Source organism: Medicago sativa, chromosome 4 (genome assembly GCF_051527215.1).
Source record: "Medicago sativa cultivar Bolivia chromosome 4, Bolivia_mono, whole genome shotgun sequence".
In the NCBI taxonomy this organism is placed as follows: domain Eukaryota; kingdom Viridiplantae; phylum Streptophyta; class Magnoliopsida; order Fabales; family Fabaceae; genus Medicago; species Medicago sativa.
Window position 1 is genome coordinate 56,815,785 of NC_140752.1, and position 20,284 is coordinate 56,836,068.

A 20,284-nucleotide genomic window follows, 5' to 3' on the forward strand; every position below is an offset into this window, starting at 1 on the left:
TTATTCCAAAGAGTGACAATCCTCAGAAATTGAATGATTATCGACCCATTTCGCTGGTGGGAAGTATTTATAAAATTTTGGCGAAGGTTCTTGCTAATTGATTGCGGCATGTGATCGGTTCTGTTGTTGCTGAAGAGCAGTCAGCTTTTGTTCAAAATAGACAAATTTTAGATGGGATTCTTATTGTAAATGAGGTGGTGGATGAGGCGTGTAGATTAAAAAAGGAATTACTGTTGTTTAAGGTTGATTTCGAAAAAGCGTATGATTCAGTCGACTAGGGGTACCTGGACGCGGTGATGGAAAGGATGTCTTTCCCTGTCCTGTGGAGAAAGTGGATTAAGGAATGCGTCTCGACTGCAACAGCCTCGGTCTTAGTTAATGGTAGCCCGACTGACGAGTTTTCTTTGGAGAGGGGGCTGCGCCAAGGAGACCCTCTCTTCCCTTTTCTTTTTCTGTTAGCTGCGGAGGGATGGAACATTATTATGAAGTCGGTGGTTGAAAGAAATATTTTTGTAGGTTATACAGTTGGGGCGACTTCCTCTGTGTCAGTACTCATCTTCAGTTTGCCAACGACACTCTGATTCTTGGAACGAAGAGTTGGGCGAATATTCGGGCGATGCGAGCGGTTTTGGTATTGTTTGAGGCTATGTCTGGCTTGAAAGTAAATTTTAACAAGAGCATGTTGGTCGGTGTCAATGTTTCTGATTCCTGGCTGAATGAAGCGGCCTCTGTCCTTCGCTGTCGTGTGGGGAAAGTGCCGTTTGTGTATTTGGGTCTTTCTATCGGTGGTGATCCGCGTCGACTGATTTTTCGGGAACCTCTTTTGCATAGCATTAAATCGAGACTGTCTGGGTTCAATAGTCGGTTTTTATCGTTTGGTGGCCGGTTAGTTCTTCTAAAGTCTGTCTTGACCTCTCTACCCTTCTATGCTCTTTCCTTATTCAAGGCTCCGTCAGGTATAATTTCTTCCCTTGACTCTATTTTTACTAATTTTTTTTGGGGGGGTTGTGAGGATCATAGGAAAGTATCTTGGGTCAGTTGGACCACTATTTGTTCTCGGAGGGAGGTTGGAGGGTTGGGGGTGTGGAGGTTGCGGGAGTTTAATGATGCGTTGTTAGGAAAGTGGTGTTGGCGGTTATTGGTGGAGAGGAGTAGTTTATGGTATAGGGTTCTGGTGGCGAGATATGGTGAGGAGGATGGGAGGTTGGAGGTTGGGGGCCGGAGTGGTTCTTCTTGGTGGCGAGAGATTGCTAAAATTAGGGATGGGTTAGGTGGTGTAGGTGGCAGGTGGTTTCAGGAGGGTGTGTCTCGCCTGGTGGGAGATGGGGCAGATACCTTATTTTGGCATGATACTTGGTTAGGTGATGTACCATTTTGTGTGCGCATTAGGCGCTTTTTTGAGCTTGCGGTTGATAAATCTACCACGGTTGCGTACATGTTTTCTAGGGGGTGGGAGGTTGGAGGAGCGGGTTGGTGTTGGAGAAGGAGTTTGTGGGTGTGGGAGGAGGAAATGCTAGGGGAGTGTATTATTTTACTTCGTACTGTTTCCTTGCAGTTTGGAGTGAAAGATACTTGGAGGTGGCATATGGATCTCTCTGCAGGTTATACTGTTCGTAGTGCTTATCAGTTACTGACTACTCAGGATAGCCCTCAGGTGGAAGGTGCAGATGCTCTAGTTTGGCATAAACATGTTCCGCTTAAGGTCTCAATTTTTGCTTGGAGGTTGGTTAAGAATAGGCTGCCTACACGGGCAAACTTGGTGCATCGTGGTATCCTTTCACACGCGGTTGCAGGTTTTTGTTAGGGTGTGGCGACATCGAGACGTCTCAGCATTTATTCATTTCTTGAGGATTCTATGGTATTTTGTGGTCTCAGGTTCTGCTTGGTGTCTCAGGTCCTGACCCCATTAATGTATCAGCTCATTTCTATCAGTTTACTCATTCAGCAGGTGGCGGACGAGCAAAATGCTCTTTTATGCAGCTTGTTTGGTTGCTTTGTGCGTGGATCATTTGGAATGACCGTAATCAAAGGTTGTTTAACAATATAGGTAGTTCCATTGATCAGTTGTTGGATAAAGTAAAACGGTATTCTCTTTGGTGGCTAAAAGCTAACAATGTTGTTTTCGTTTTTGGCTTCTATTTGTGGTGGTCGAGTCCTTTGGCTTGTTTGGGACTTGGCTAACTTTTGCTTGACTTTGCATATTTGTAATTATTTGGGGTCTCCTTGGTACACCTTGTGCTGAGGAGTGCTCATGGTTTGTTAATATATAAGTTCCATTTTTGATTGTTCAAAAAAAACTCTCTCATATATTTAGATAAAAATTTGTTTCTTCACATAAAACACATAAAATCTGCAACGGGTGCGGTGCAAACATTGAACGGTGTTTTGCATATAAAATAAAAAGTTATTTAATAAAAACACTACATTGATGTTGATATTTGAAAATAGTCACGAGTTTCCAAAATTTTATCATCATATCGATTTTTTCATATATGTACATAAAAATTATTTATGCATATATAAACACATAAAATCTGCAACGGGTGCGGTGCAACATTGAATGGTGTTTTGCATGTAAAATATAAATTTATTCAATAGAAACACTATTATATTTTGACAATATTAATGCATTTCCACAATTTTATCATATCCAATTTTCTCATATATTTACGCAAAAAATTATTTATGCAAATAAAACACATAAAATCTGCAATGGATGCGATACAAACATTGAACAGTATTTTTCATATATAAAATAAAAAGTTATTTAATAGAAATATTACATTAATTTTGTTATATTGAAAATAATCATGAGTTTTAAAAAAATTAGTTTTTTTTGAAGGATTAAAAAATATTAGTTTATTAACTTTCTAAAATATGCATATAAAAATTTGTTTTCGTGTACATTAGAAAATAAAATCCATAACATATGCAATTCAAATATTTAACATATTTTACTATATATAAGAAAAAATATTCAATAAAAACTTTATATTTTTAAACATTTCATGATATTAACAATGTAATTATTTTTTATATGATTAGCACAATGTCACGTGACCCGTGCGGAAGCACGAGTCTATTACTAGTTTGCTCAAAATTACAACTGTTGGTGGTTGAACAGCACTATAATGGCATTTGCCTCTCCAATGACAGTTAAATGATACTTTTTAAATCGGTTCAATCATTTTTTAAGTTAGTTTAACCGATTTAAAAAGCCTCTCGAACGACAATTAACTATCGTTGAGAGTAAGAGGGTAATTTCATAAATCACTTTAAATTGTAAGCTTTTAAGAAAATTTGTGTATTCCATGCATCGAAATTTGTAGTATTTGACTTTTTTTAAGAAACAACTTCTTAATTTTGAATCCTTAAATAATATCTCTTTGAGAACTCGTTATATATTATATTTATGTGTTCTTTAACTTTACTTCGGATAATGATACGCAGATACCTGTAGACATGGTCATCAATTGTGTGATTGCAGCTATTTTTATTCATTCATCGAATCAACCTCGTAAGAATTTCATCTACCATGTTTCTTCATCATTAAGAAATCCTATCACATATTCTGATCTACAAAACATTTGCCATCGTTATTTCATGAAAACGCCTTGTGTAAATCAAAATGGAAAGCCAATAATCATTTCCAAGTGATTTGTGTTGAAAAGTTATATTGCTTTCAACATTTACATGAAAATCCGTTATGTCTTGCCACTAATGGTATGTTACTTTTAATATTATAGCCTAATAACAATTTAATCATGCAATTAATGTTAGAATTTCTTATAATATTTTGTGGGCTACAATCAATTGTTGGTTTTGGTTTTAATAAAAACGGACTGATGTTGTGATCCATTTGATGATGCTTAGGCCCTAACAAAAGTGATCAATAAATAATGGGCTTTTGGGCACTTAATCTGATTTGTGTAGAAACATAGTGTAGGCCCAAACACTAGGCCCATGATGGGTGGTGCCTAGGGTTGCACGGTTATAAATAGAGAGGCTAAGTCCCCTTTGCCATCACTCTGACAATTCTGCTCATTAGCGGTTTGCCCCTTCGAAAACCCTAAGTCCGGAGCATGTGAAAGGCACAGGAAGACTTTGTCTCAAATCTCGGCGAATGCGGTAATCATGGTTTCCAAGTAAGTGTGTTATAACTTCATATAATATCTCGATCTTAATGAATAAATTGTTTACAATTAAACCATTTAATTTTTATTCTTTCATGTTTGAAATTATTATACTAACTAATCATTTGTACATGTTTGATCAAGCACGAAGGAAAGAGACTTCAAATGCTCAATCACAACTAAAAGAAAGTTCTTACTATCTAATTTAATCAAATAAAAGATTGTTTGGTTTTACAATTGATATATAATTAAAGGTGTAATCAATTAAAAAACAGTGCACGACTCTTTAGACTTAAAATTTCTAAGATATTAACTTAGTAAGAAATTCTTAAGCGTTTATGCATTTTTAAATTTGACAAAGTGAGGACCACTTGTAAAAACTGCAGAGTCTTGTTTTATTCTTCAAGTCTTCAGCTCCTTATATAAAGAAGGATTTGCGAGACGTTGGAGAGTGCTAGCACATTAAGAGTCTTTGAGAAGCTATCAAATCAAGATGTTGGAATGTTGGCTAATATGGTTAATCTAGTTTGAAAAGACATTGAAAATCTATTGTTGCAAATAGAGTTATTTGTTTCATTTCTTTTGTTCTTGAATTTGACTTAGCACGTGATTCAGGAGAAGACAAATTGTACATGGTCAGATCCTGAAAGCGACCCTTCCCAGAAGAAGACAAAGCTGACGTGTCTTAGGTCCTCAGAGTCTGGATACCATAGTTTGGATGACTCAGGGTTTGGGTGATTTAGAGTCTGGTGATCCAAAGTCTGGTCTTCAGTAGCTTATAGGTGAATTCTTCACCTATGATCACTTGTTGACTTCTGATTGACCTTTCTTTAGATCTTCTATAAAGTCTTTAGCTTCTTTTATGTTTCTGATGCTCTCATATATGTTCAGACCTTGATAAATTTTAATACGTGGTCCCACACACTTAAACATATATTACCATATCTAACTTTTCTTTCTTCAAAAAAACCATATCTAACTTTTCCTTAATACTTTGTTATCATTAAAACGTCAGAGGCATTGTACAAATTCAATTTTGTTCAAGGAAGAGTGTTATTCACACTTAAACATATATTTTTTAATGGCTTTTTTATTCTCAAGAATCATGTCCCAATGGATGACACTTTTGATCATGTTTTATTTTTTATGATCATGATTTTTTTTGCATATAACTTACTTTTTAAAGTTAGGTATTTTGTTAATATAAAGTGTACCTGTGTTTAGCATGCGACGTTACACTAGTAATTATTACATAGTAATCCAATATAAATTCATGTCACATCATTATCTTAACTGAAGCTTCACCATAATAAGTGGATTTTGAGCATCAAATACTAGATAACCAAATAAATGCATTATTCATAACTTATAAGGCTCTAAATCAATGACAATAAGGATGTAGCAGCTACTTACTTGAAAAATAAAGATGCAAACCAAATATAATGTTGTGATAAGAAATCTAACGAATTTTTGGTGTTTGAATCTAACAAATAGTATAGCGAAAGGATGAAAGTAGTGAATCAAAATGTGGATTGATTCTATTATTTTGGGTGTTTAAAGCTTGCAAAACCCTAATTCCTCATCAAACCCATAACACCAAAGAGAGAGGGTGATACCCTTAATTATGATGAGATGAGATGAGATGAGATTTTCCTTTATATATTATTCCATCCGTTTTACAATACTTGTCGTTTTTGAGAAATTTACACATACTAAGAAACCAAATAAATTTTGTTAATTTTGATTAATTTCTTTGTGTTTTTTCTATAATACCCTTAACCATTTATTATTTCATTTTATTATTTCTCTTTCTACAACAAATATATAAGGGTAATATTGACAAATCAATAATTAATGTTGCATTAAAACTTAAAAGTAACAAGTAAAATGAAACAAAATTAATCTCTAAAAACGACAAGTATTGTAAAACGAATGGAATCTTTTATTCATGTTTAACGCATGCAGCATCTCACCTTGTGTGCCCACGTTCTTAAAATATTAAGGCACTCACAAATTTACATTTACAAAAAATGTTCTCCGATTCCCCCAACTCCCGAACACCAAACACAATTCAAATCATAACACTCCTCAAAATTCTCCTTTTCCTCAAATTAAATTTCTTAAGAATCCTATCAAGAGAACACAACAATTTTGACGGGGCTAAACTTTTCAAACTCCCCATAAAAGTACACAACCGGGGCGGGGCCACCAAATTCGCCAACTCCTCAAATACCTTTAGGCATCGTTATAAACGATAGGTAGTTAATCGTGAGCTTAACTCGGTTAATATGAACAATGCATAATATATGCAAGGTCCGAGGTTCAAACCTCAGAGAAAAAAATGATAGGTAGAAGATAGTGATAGCCACCAACATAGAATTGATTAAAACCACACTCCCCAAGACTTAAACACTCAATTCTAGATGAAGATATTGTCATAAATACAACATTCTTCGGTTGCAACTATATCCGGCTATTCTTTATGAGGTACTGTTTGGAACATGTACTAGTATGATGTGTAGGCGTAATGCTTAAAATCATTTTCAATATAAATTTTGCTCATTCAGTTTTAAAACGAGTGTTGTTTTAGTCAAAAAAATGTGTTTTAAAATGAATGTCACTTTCAATCTCCAATGCAATAATAATTTTTTCTTTTCAATTGTACCATTCAATTAATACTCCACTACTTCCAAGATACTCCCTCCGGTCCTAAATATAAGCAAATTTCACTTTTTAGGTTCATTCAATTAATGATGTATGTGGTTCATATTATGGACCACATACATCATTAATTGAATGAATGTAAAAAGTCAAATTTGCTTATATTTAGGACCGGAGGGAGTATTATTTTTTCTTGAATGAAAAACAAATCAATAGTTGATTAGGATAATTTGGTAAAGTATCATTTTTTAAACGACATTCATTTTGAAACGGATAGAGTATTTTTTAAGTAAACAACCTTACACATTTCTTTGTATCCATAATTGTGGGTGTATTATAATTATATAAGGGTGTTGCTACGAATGTCCTATGTCTCTCGATTGCATTTCCTTATTACAGTTATAATTCAAACTCCCTTAGGTATAAATTATTATTTATTTTATTTGGTACAAGGTATAAATTATTTTTATTTCACGTCCTTTGGATAGAAGTAGTTAATCTTATTTATTACTTTAAAATATAAAACAAATTAAAGAGTAATTGTTTTTTTTTTAAACTGCCTCGTAATAATTTGTTGTATGATTGATATTTATTTAAACGTGAGAAGTGCTAACAAGTGTCTTAAGGAGACTCTTTAAAGACTTTAGATAATAACTTTTTATGAAAACATGTACAATCAATGTATTGTAAATTGAAATATTAAGTTTTTTCAATGAATAGTTTTTTGATTGAGTATCTTTAAGGAGTGTCTTTAGAGCACTCGTTAACAAGAGATATTTTAAGAGTTGTCAGATGCATCTATAAATAATGCAATGAGAACCACTATTGGATCTTAACCCTTTACATTCACTTTTCCACAACCCTTTCAAAAAGAAACTTTTTGACAACAAGTTTAGTTTTCTACAATGAATTCTGGAACCATGCAAGACTTTCTAAAGGGAAAGACCATTTTAGTAACTGGTACAACAGGGTTCTTAGCCAAAGGTACACTACCACACATAATTAGCCAAGTTAGTAAAAAATGATTATTGTAAATATCACATATCATCGTTGAATTCATCTTTATGCATGCAGTTTTTGTGGAAAAGATATTACGAATTCAACCAGATATACAAAAGGTTTATCTTCTCATAAGAGCTTCAAATACTGAGTTAGCCTCTCATCGCATGCAAAACGAGGTGCACCTTCAATCTACATTTGATTTCCTTATAACAAAAAAAGACTAATAATAAAAACTAGTGTGGCTCATAGGGTAACATATACTACTAATTGTGGGTGTAGTATAATTAGTTTCAAACGTCAAATTTGAGATATAAATTTTATTTTTGTCTTTATTTTTAACATATTTTCCCCTTTTTTCTATATATATAATATATGGGTGAGAGGCAGAGGATTGGAGTTTCCTGCGGATGCCGGCGTAGTTGGGATGTCCAACAGCTTCTTGATGTCTTCTTCACTCTTGATTCAGTAAAAAAAAAAATCTTAAAACTTTTGAAATATTAAACGGCAGCTCATAAATAAATAAGTTATTTTTTTACACAAATTTTGAAATAGGCAAATAGCTACATTGTATGAATGTATAGGTTGGTTATCTTTTTATCATTATTTTCTCTCACTTTGATACAATATCATATTTTTGTGTGTCAAAATAACATATCTCTTATAAATATACATTTTATGAATATTGATGACTTTGTATTGGTTGAATAGGTGTTTCAGACAGATTTGTTTCGAGTGCTAAGAGATAAGTTGGGTGAAGGTTTTAATTCTTTCATATCAAAGAAGGTTGTAGCAGTAGCTGGAGATGCTGCAGCTGAAAATATGGGAATAAAAGACAATACCATATTAAATGTGATGTTTGAAGAGATAGACCTTATTGTCCATTCCGCTGCAACTACCAATTTTGATGAAAGGTGATTAAAGAATTAAGGCTAACTCATAATTTTCCTTTTTTTTTTCTTTTCAAAACAAGATTTGAACCCCAAACCTTGCATATATTATACACTCTCTTGGTTACTATTATAAGCAAAAGTTCACTTTGTAGATTCATTCAATAAATGATGTATACGGTCTTTTATGTAGACTACATACATCATTTATTGAATGTACCGGAGGGTATACATTGTTATTGTCAACTGAGTTAAGCTGACCAAGACAACTCATACTTTTCCATGTTAAATTAAATTGATCATTTTTTATTAAAAAGATAAATGAAATCCTACAGATTTGACATCTCAATGGGTGTTAATACAATGGGAGCTTTACATGTCTTAAACATCGCAAAAAGGTGTCCCAAAATGAAGGTCCTTGTCCACATATCTACGGGTAAGTATCCCAGAAAAAAAATAAATCAACTTAATAATCTATTCTCTCCTTGACAGAAAAAAAAAAAATAACTTACTCTCTCTAGTTTTTATTATCTCATAGAAATGTTTGTAATATCAAAAATATTCTTTTTAGAACCTTGTCCTATACTTGTGAAAAAAAATTAATCTGTCCGAAACAAATAATATAGAAGTAAATAATAATTTCATTGCTACTAAAAAATAATAATAAGTTGTTGAAAATTCGCACTTATATTAATTGACGATGTTTAAAAAATAACATCATAAAAGCTCTATTAAGCAATGCTAATTTTCGAGCTTATAAGAGATCATTTATAACTTATAAGCTCATATGATCAAAATAAAATTGTTTGATATCAATTTTTCCTCGCGATTGGGCTTATAACATTTTTACTACCTTTTGTCAAAAAAAAAAAACATTTTTGCTACCTTATAATGTTTTTTTGATAAGTTACTACGCGTAGTGTTTGAACTTATGATTTTTACTACCAATTTTACCATTAATTTAAAAAATAATAATTAAATATAGTGAAAAATATATTTGTATATAATTTCATATTTATAATCTAGCTTGTAACCTAAAAAAATATTTATAATCTAGCTCGAAACTAAAAGGTCATCCACAAACTTGTTCTTTATTAACTTTCAGCTAGTTTATTTTGAAGGTGAGAAAAACATAGGAGATGGGTTGAATTCAGTTTGTCGCTTTTTGCTACTCTTTATAAATCACAGACATCATCGAAAAATAAAGAGAAGGATAGAAACGACACATATAGTTTATCCTTGTTCACCCTACAATCTGGGATTACAATAATCAATTCTAAAACAACCTAGTTCTAGATTTCCTTGCCTCGACCTAGAGGACTTCCTAATCTCAATGCAGAGATTTAAATTAAATTGTTTGCAAAAATATAGTGTTTGCACAAATTGTAGGAGTCGAAAACAAATATAAAGCACAATACACTTAGAGTATATTCCTTATATATGTTTCTTTTGACTTTTGCTAGACAAGGTATATACTATAAACAAGTGTGTGTGTGTGTCTATATATATATATATATATATAGGGTTATGCTATAACACACCCTCTCAATTTTATGAAGGTGTGTTTTAGCATTGTACACCTTTTGTGTTTGGACAAAAATACCCCAACTTTCCTTTCTAAAAAATAAGCAAGATTAAGGGCAATTACGTAAATGACGATTTAACTCAAGATTTTTTTTTATTCCAGCTATTGTTCCTATGTCAATTTTTTTTCCTCAAACGTATTCAACCAAAGCCGCACCAGTCACCACCGTCGCCATCCTCCTCCACTGAAACCCAACAACACAACCTCTGTCAAAAACGAAACTCGCAGTGTTTGATTTCAGTTACATGTTTCAGATAAAACTGACTATAAAACATGACAACCACTTTCGGCGTTCACAGCGTTTTCGGAGTTCTCTCTCCGAAAAAACATGACCACCGCGTTTTCGGACTTTCTCTTTGCCGGAATCAATTGTGAACGTTGTGATATTTTTCCTTTAGGTATATGTAATTTGATTGACGAATATAGCTTTTTGTTTTAGCATTGATGTCAAAAGAATTATTAACTTTGTGTGAACAAAAAGGGGAGAAAGGTATCTGTCAAAGTCTGAGAAACCCCAATTTTGTTTTCCTGTACAATTGGGGGAGAAGAGCTTTTTTTTTTTTTTTTTGGACGAGAAGAGGAATAGAGAGAAAAGATGGAATAAAAAAAAAAGAATATTAACATAAATTAAATTGTGATTACATATTTGCCCTTCATCTTTACTTGTTTTTAAAAAGGAAAGTTGGGGTATTTTTGTCCAAACACAAAAGGTGTACAATGCTAAAACACACCTTCATAAAATTGAGAAGGTGTGTTATAGCATAACCCATATATATATATATATATATATATATATATATATATATATATATATATATATATATATGAATATGTTAGACTTTGTAAATACGTGTGTATGCTTGGGTGTTCGTAGGTGTCATCGTACCCTTCTTTAATCAAAATTGGATTTTTTTTATATAGAGATGAAGTAGATGACCGTTGTTGAAGAAATATATGTTTTTGAATGCCTGAGTGAATGTTGAGATATCTTACAGGATTGATGACAACGCTTCAGTCATTCAATTTCATCAATGAGAATAATTAAGGAGTTTTATTCTCTTGCCAAAGTTAGAATAAACTTTCCTTCTTTGAGATAATAGTCATTGCATACATTAATGATGATTACTTGAGTCAAATGCTTGACACAGTGGATCTCACTAGAGAGGATTATACAACATCATTTTTTTTTTGACAAAAACAAAACGATATTCATTTATTCAAATTGATAGAGCACATCAGATACAAACATCGTTAAAAATGTAAAGGATGAATTTGCGAACAAACTCACAACATCCAAGATAATAGCATACAACGACAAAATGCCTACAAATAATATAATAAAATCTAAGTCACCGAAATGCCCATGCTTCCGGATCTGCAATGTTGATGCCCAAATCATTGATTGAATTTGTAATTGACTGATGTCGATCTTTCAATAGGAACTAAACGAACACCGCGACAAGACGCGAATTCAAACGTCGCACAAGACGACTAACAACACAACGCTACAATTAGACGACGAAATCACAAAAATACAAAGGGAAAAACTTGATATATGTGAAAACCACTTATTTAGATTGAAAGAAAAGAGCAAAAAAAGATGTAGAAGGGTGATTTTAGGTCAAAAAATGACCTAAAACCACCCCCTCTTCGATGGATGAAGGAGATGTTGGATTAATTATTTAATTAATCAATTATGGATTGACAATAATCAATTATTATAAGTTGATGTCATAATATAAATTATGGTCTATTGTGTCAAGCACTAATTATATGATGAATTTGAGTGATTGGGCTTTTGTTACTAAATGGACCGTGATGGGTTGGACCATTTAGATAAGCCCAATGAGAGGTCCCTGCCCTCAGCCGTTTAGCTATTTAAACGTCATCCCATTAGACGGTTAATTAATTCTGAAGATTGGTGAGAAAACCTAAAGCTAGACGGAATGAGGGTAGTTACCCCTCTCATAGTTGTTGGCGTTGTCTACGGTTATCCTTCATCAACCTAATTCAAAGGTACACAATCTCTTGTTCTTTTTTTTGTATGCTATAATTTGTATCTAGTAATCCATGGCTAAATTCTAAAACTTTCATCAGGAGAAAGAAAGTTTAGAGAGAGATTGGAGTTTCTCTCACTAGAAAACTAGAGCCGGCTGTAACTGAATTTATTTTTTTAATATATCATTGACTACCTCAATTGACCTTAATCTTGATGCAAAGTTTTGCCTTTATCCATGACACATAGCTCGTTAAGGTTAAGAGCTTTCAAACACTTAGGGTGTGTTTGGATCACCAAAGAAAGTAAGAGGAAAGATTGTAAGAGGAAAGATTGTTAAAGGAAAGAAAGTATGGGGAAAGTGAATGGAAAGTGAGATGATTTGTTAGGTTGTTTGGTATGAATGAAAGTGATAAGAAAGTGAGAAGAAAGATAGTTATATGGTTAGTAAATTGACATATATATCCCTACATAATAGATATAATATTTGAATTATTTATTATATAAATAAGTAACGTGATTAAAAACAAGCAATATTTTTTTTGAGGGATCCAACAAGCAATAATTTAAAAGTATATTATATTATAAATTGGAATGAAAAATGGGAGAACAAAGTGACAGTCGTGAGGGAAGCATATTAATTAATGCAAAATAAAAAATAGCATTGGTAATAAGCTTCAAAGCAATGGTCATTTTTGTAATTTTATCATAGTGCCATGCATTCACCAGGTTTCCGTCCAAAACCGAGGGGAAACATTTTGCATGTGGGACCCACCGAAAAGTTTCTTTCCTTGCTTGCATTTGACCAAACCAAACTGTGGAAGCACACAAATCTATAATCTTTCCTTGCTGAAAGCTTTCCATCCTTAAACAATCAGCAGTTCCAAACACACCCTTAGGGTAGAGTGTAGCACAAGCTTAGAGCTTTGACCGGTAGTGCAGAGCTTTGACTTGGTTTAGGACTTTGACTTGTTACAGAGGAAATACAAATACTTGACCTATACTTATATTTTCTGCACACTTAAAAACACATTTAGAGAATCCTAATTGTTCTCAATCATGCTTCGTACATTTATTTGTTATCATCAAAACTTAAAAGCTCTGTTCTTTTAACCAATTTTATTCTTACATATCTATTATAAATTCATTCTCTGTCAGCCAACTATCTGCTACTTTGTACCGAACAATACATAAATAGAGTAATATATATATATATATATATATATATATATATATATATATATATATATATATATATATATTATGCGTATATATTAAAATAGGAGGGAGTAGTAATAACAAAAAAAATTAAAAACTGGAAGGAGTAAGAATTTCACCTTCCCATCCCCGTGGCTGTTACTAGTGATAATAATTTGTTGCTATTCGTTAATTCTAGCTTATGTGTGCGGGGAGACTAAGGAAGGAAAGGCAATATTTCAAGAGAAACCATTTGAGATGGGTCGTCAATCTCTAGAAAGGTCTTCAAAATTAGACATACACACAGAAATGAATTTGCTGGAGAAAAAATTAGATGAATTACAAGCAATGAATGTGGATGAAAAAACACTCAAGTATGCGATGAAAAATTATGGAATTGAAAGGTTCATCAAAATCTTACCATACCTTTTTTTTTTCTTACTTTTTATTTTATACAGTTATTATGTATCGATCTAACTTTATTTATGATCTCATATGATGAACTAATGCAAAATTAGAGCAAATTTGCATGGTTGGCCAAACACATATGTATTCACAAAAGCAATGGGAGAGATGCTTTTAGTACATCATAAAGATAATGTACCATTGATCATTATACGTCCAACGATGGTAACTAGTACAAGCAAAGATCCGTTTCCTGGTTGGATTGAAGGTCAAAGGTATATGATATCATCACATAAATCTTATTAGCTATTATTATGATTGAATATTTTCTCTGCTTGATTAGTCCATCATGTTCATGTTTTCTTTTCATTTTTAATAAAAGATTGATATGGTGTGAATACGAGTAGAGTTCAAGGTGTTAACATAGTTATGATATTTACCTCTATAAAAAAAGATGTTACTTTACCAAAATAAATTATTTATAAATGTTCAATACTTTCTTAGATGTCTATTTTTGGAAATGATTGTTAGTACCAAGTTTAAAACTCTTAAATAATGTTATTAGGGTACTTGGTAGCAAATTACATTTTTTTTTTGTCAAATAGTCTGGTGGGTAGAAATTCACCTCTTAAGATGAATAAATGGAGAATTCATAGTTAAAATATGACATCTACATAATACAACGTCCCTGATAGACAAAGTTACATTGTTTTAATATATTAAAGATAGTATGAGGAGTTTGAATTCTTTTTATGTGGTTCAGGCAGCTCCTGTGTTTTTAATTTAATTGCTTGATAAAAAAAGTATGAGGAGTTCTATTACTGACACAAAATATTATTTTGTTGGGAATCATTAACTATATCAAAATTTAAATTAAGGGACACAATTATGAATCATGTTTCTAATTTTATCATCAAATTGATGTTGAAAGAATTATAAAGAGAAATTATTTTTATTCCTATTTTAGTTGCTAATTATATTTTATATATAATGGCGACATTTGTTTTAACTTGTGATTACATGCAGAACTGTTGATAGTATGATATGTGCCTATGGTAAAGGGAAATTGCCATATTTTCTTGGTAATCCCAGGACAATTTTAGATATCGTAAGTTTGTTTGATTTTAATGAAAATGTTAATGTTTCTCTAGTATTTACCTTTTTTTTTATTGGTATTTACCTTTAGTATCTTTAGTATTTACCTTTGATAGTTCATTTTTCTTTCTATGAGCCATACTCAACACCCACGTAAATTGAGACCTATTTAAATTTTGGATTAAAGTGAGTTAAGTATAAAGTGAGAAAATAAAAAATTGTTATTTTAATAAATCCATTATTTTTTATGAAAATATCAACATCTGATTTGTTAATTAAATATTGACATTATTCACTTTACATTTTAAACTATCTTTAGTATTTACCTTTGATAGTTCATTTTTCTTTCTATGAGCCATACTCAACACCCACGTACATTGAGACCTATTTAAATTTTGGATTAAAGTGAGTTAAGTATAAAGTGAGAAAATAAAAAATTGTTATTTTAATAAATCCATTATTTTTTATGAAAATATCAACATCTGATTTGTTAATTAAATATTGACATTATTCACTTTACATTTTAAACTGAGTTGTCCAATTTAAGAAGCTCAATCCTTAAATTTTAAACAATTAGAGAGTATTTGTTGACATGAATGTGTTGCTAGGTTTTTTTTTTCTTTTTTTAAATGTTGCTAGGTTTTTTTTTTTTTTTTAAATAACTTGCTAGCATAATTTAACTCACATGAGTTTTTATGCATGATTTAATTAGATATGCACTAGTTATTTCAACGGGGCAAACAAATATGACTTAACTAAACGTTTGAATGTTTGATAATAATATGTAGATACCTGCAGATTTGGTCATCAATTGTGTGATTGCAGCAATTGTTATTAATTCAAATCAAGCTCCTAAAAATTTCATCTACCATGTTTCTTCTTCATTAAGAAATCCTCTCAAAATTTCTGATGTCCACAGCATTTCCCATCAATATTTCATGAAAACTCCTTGCCTAAACAAAGATGGGAAGCCAATAGTCGTTTCCAAGGGAATTGCCTTGAAAAGTATGGCTGCTTTTAACATTTATACAGAGACTCGATATGTTCTGCCACTTGAGGTTTGTTAGACCGATTGATTTAGTTGCTCCTTTAAATATTAATGGTAGTTTTTATAACACGACAATTATCAAACAAAATAACATGGCATATCAACATAAAGTAATTTTCTACATTCGGGATAGGTTTGAGTATGGGTTCGGGGTGGGTATCTATATACCTGTTACTCGTCCCATACCCAGATTTTGAAATTGGAGAAAACTCAAACCCATACCCAAACCCAATGAAAATGGGGAAAACCCGTCAAATTGGGCTTGGTTCGGGTAGGTAACCACGGGTATGAGTTTCATGCTTAGACGAAGTGGATATATTTTTGGCACAAATGATGTTACCAAATTACCAATGAACTTTCTTTTTTACAGCTACCAACATATTATTTAATTCACTATTTTCAACACATATTTTCTAGTTGGTTCAAATTCACATGTTTCTCACTAAATTTATGTGGCGTACTACATAATTTAGTAAAATTCACGAACTTTGACCAATTAAAATGTGTGTTTGAGAGTGCATTGATAGGACTCATCTTTTGACACATTCATGTAGCCCTTTTACTAATTAATCCTTTTAATATTTTTTGGCATATATTCAAGGTCTTAAATTTGGTGAACAAACTGATTTGCCATTCCTTCCAAGATGTTTATGATGATAACTACAAGAAAATACGAATGGTGAAGCGACTTGCAAAACTATACAAACCTTACGTGTTTTTTAAAGCAGTGTATGTAATTTCATGACCTTTTCTATTTACTAGATGTTATATGATTTTGATATACTATTTTTCTTCTCCATATTCATGAAAATATGAATTATTTTTGGTTTTAGCTTTGATGATACGAACACGGAAAATTTAAGGAGGGCAACAAAGGGCTATAACATGGAGAATGGAATGCTAGAATTTGACCCGATTAGCATTAATTGGACAAACTACATGATGAATACGCACATTCCTGGTCTCGTCAAGTATGCAATGAAATAATTTCAAAATTATTTACTACCCCAAAATGGCTGGAAATTTCTATTTAGAGCTTATTGTTTGAAAAGTATTCAAAATGGATTGTAATATTTCATAGTTCCTATTATCCAAATATGAAGTGTAGAAACATTGCTCTTTAGTTTAAGCTTATTGTTTCAAAAGTATTTAAAAAGGATTGTAATATTTCATAGTTCATATTATCTAAATATGAAATTTTGAAAATTGCTCTTTAGATTTATTAGAAATTATGTTGTCAAGCGTAGTTCAATTTTATTTCTCTCGGTCAGTCAGTCCGAGTGCGTAAAAATCGGCAGCTCTTGAAACACACAAACTGACACATTCAAAAGACCACACTAAATTGGCAACTTTATTGCTCTTGACACAAGAAATGGTTTTCCCATCTTAGGCTTTGCGTGAATTATGAGAGCAAGAACACGGAAAATTGATAGAGAAAAGTCAATTATTGAATCAATTATCTAAATACAAGTTAGTTACATGAAGTCTATTTGTAGAGATAGCTATCAAACTAGTTAACTTGTCTCGCAAGTTAGCGTTTGTACCTAATTATAGTTAACTAGAATCTAGTGTAATTGTGGCTCCATGAAGTTGATGAGCTGTTAGTATGACCGGCTATAACCGGTGAAGGGTGGGAAGCATTTGTATCAACAATATCCTCTATTGCCCCCTTGCAAGATGGAGATTGGTAAATGTTTACCAAATTCGTCTTGGATAATAGATTAGAGAAAGGCTTGGGAAGTAGAGATTTCGTTTAAATCGGCCAATAGTTCTTAAGAGGAAACTTGAAGCAACTTCAAAACATGAGCTTGAAATGTATCACAAACAAGAGGTCAGTCTATTTCCAAATGCTTCATGTGTTCATGGAAAACTATAATTAGCAACAATGTGGAGTTCACTTTAAGTATGATACTCTAAGGCAGGGATTTTGGAAGTTGTGACATGAAGATCCTTCTGTAGAGTTGAATTTTACAAGTAGCAGCAAGGGCACGATACTCAACTTCATTAGAGGATTTGGAAACAGTAATGTGTTTTTTTGGGTTTCCATGATATGAGGGGGGGAACCAAGAAAGAAATACATGCCTATAACTAAGTTTTGTAGTTATTTTCAAGTTTCCAGATACGTGGAAGGTGTGAAGTTTCTTGTTGAAGAAATGTAGTTCTTAGCAGTTTAGTTTTGTAGTTATTTTCCCTATGTGTGTGTGTGTATATATATAGTAGTTTTTCATAAGAAAAATAGGTCACAAATCATTATTATGGAATTATAGCACTTAAAGTACCAGCGTTTAGAGAAAAGAGTCACGAAATGTATGTAATATGATTTGTCGAACCATATTTACATTTAATGCAATGCAATTTACGTTTCTTTAAGTTTCTGCATTTAAACCTTTAAGTCTTTGTACTTACATTTTCTTCATTGATTTATGTCGAAAGGCAGTTATCTTCATACAAAAGCAGTTAACTTTATATTGTTCATAAAGAAAATTCTGAATACGATGAACATCCATACTTTTTCTGAAAAAATATTGCACAACATACCCTAGGATTTCTAGTTTAATCCTGCAAGTAATATTTTAAAACTAGTCATATTGTTTCCATAAACATCAGTAAACAATATGGCAGCCACGTCTTTATACATAAAGAAATGAAAATACATTGAAATAAAGGCATTTGCAAAGACGGTCACAATCATGCATGAAAGTATCTTGCAAAGATAGTCACATCTCACAATCATGCATTAAATTATCAATAGTGAATTCCCTAAATTTTAAGAGAAATTTTTTAACAAACAAATTATCAATTTTGTGTCTCTACTATTTATAAAAATTCCACAAAATTTGTTCGGTAGATTTTTAAACAGTCACACAAGTTTACACAATTGTTATATAAATTTGCAAAATATCATGGAACAACTCTAGATAATCCTAGGAATGAAACTTGCAAGATGATGGAAGTGGAGAAGGATGAAGAAAAGGAATTTGATCCTCTGATAACAGGCAAGTTTTTATAAGCATACCAGTTATTGGCAAAGGAATTAAAAACTCTCTGGGATGTCCTACAAACCAGGAAAGTCACCAGAAATCAATCTTGCAATAATCTTCTAGAATACTTATTCTCACAAACGGGTAAACCATTTTTCAATAAAATGGTAGTTGTTACTAAGGAAAGTAGCAAGGATGAAGACAATATCCCCAAGAAAAAGGAAGACCTGGATGTGAAGTGTGCCAGTTACAATCAAGGAATTCTATGTTGGAGAAGTAATGTGTGACCTCGGATCCAGCGCAAATATGATGTCACTATCCCTATTCAACATGATCAGGGGATTAGAGTTGAAACCTTGTGAAGTAAGAATAGGACTTGCTGATAGATCTATGAAGAATGCTGAAGGTGTTATAGAAACTGTGGATATCATCATTGATGGATTCACATTTCCTATTGAGGTAGTGGTTATGGAAATGAAAGGCTTAAATAGTGCTCAAATGATTTTAGGAAGACCTTTTCTCGCCACTACCCAGGCTATAATAAATGTGGATCAAGGGAAAATCATCATTTGATCAGGAGAAGACTATATAACCTATAGAGTTTCTGGACATTATCATCTCCTTAAGCAGGATGGAGTGCCGAAAGAACTCAACCTGAATATCGAGGAGGAGGAAGAAATCAAGGAGCCTGAAGGACAGGGGCTCCCTAGCACAAGTTAAACATATTCATCAGGCTCGAGACATTAAACACAAACTGAATAGGAGGCAACCTATTTTCGTCAAGCTAATGACTCAAAAGAAGCGTTGAATAAGAGGCAACCTATTGACCATCAGGACTCAGACGTAAAATATGCGCTGAATGGGAGGCAACCCATTATTTTTATTTTCTGCATTTTTCTTTTTGCTAAGCTGAGATGACTTGACTAATCAATTTCTTTAGTTTTTCTGTTGCTTTTTCTTTCAAGTATTATCTAATAAAAATTTATATCTTTTGCATTACATTTACAACCTTTCCTATTATGTTTAAATTTGTTTTAGTCTTAGGTATTCATTCAAAGCATTTAAGGCAGAGGCTAGTTTATCCATACATTCAAAGAGAATAGTTTCCTTCATCTGCAACAGGAGGTAAATTTATAGGGCTTGCTAGTGAAGGTACTTATAGAATCACCTACTCTTTTCTGAATAGCATAACCGGTGAGATTCAGAGCCAAATATTTCCATATCCATTCTAGGTTGTTAGATACTTAAATATTTCCAATACATATTATGAGTGTTACGGACAATCGGTTAGGTT

At 32.4% G+C, this 20,284-nt stretch overlaps 1 protein-coding gene across 2 annotated transcripts; it reads left to right on the forward strand.

Moving 5' to 3' along the window:
- The first annotated feature begins 7,625 nt into the window (after positions 1 to 7,625).
- LOC146930101 (putative fatty acyl-CoA reductase 4) lies at positions 7,626 to 17,215 on the forward strand. Of its 2 annotated transcripts, XM_085701744.1 has the most exons (10): positions 7,626 to 7,778; positions 7,869 to 7,972; positions 8,505 to 8,707; positions 9,019 to 9,119; positions 13,661 to 13,865; positions 13,980 to 14,141; positions 14,893 to 14,974; positions 15,750 to 16,019; positions 16,611 to 16,738; positions 16,843 to 17,215. In XM_085701744.1, exons 1-10 carry the CDS (start codon positions 7,700 to 7,702, stop codon positions 16,994 to 16,996), a joined length of 1,488 nt encoding a protein of 495 aa, XP_085557870.1. In that variant the 5' UTR covers positions 7,626 to 7,699; the 3' UTR covers positions 16,997 to 17,215. The 2 variants fall into 2 exon arrangements, with proteins under 2 accessions (XP_085557870.1, XP_085557871.1); XM_085701745.1 differs by lacking the exon at positions 15,750 to 16,019.
- The last annotated feature ends 3,069 nt before the right edge of the window (positions 17,216 to 20,284 follow it).

What these genes read in the sequence shown, in the direction of transcription:
- LOC146930101 (XM_085701744.1), top strand. Translation starts at nt 7,700, where the DNA reads ATGAATTCTGGAACCATGCAAGACTTTCTAAAGGGAAAGACCATTTTA. An exon ending in CTCATCGCATGCAAAACGAG is followed by an intron (nt 7,973 to 8,504) that starts GTGCACCTTCAA and finishes TTGGTTGAATAG; the next exon opens with GTGTTTCAGACAGATTTGTT. An exon ending in TACGTGTTTTTTAAAGCAGT is followed by an intron (nt 16,739 to 16,842) that starts GTATGTAATTTC and finishes TTTTGGTTTTAG; the next exon opens with CTTTGATGATACGAACACGG.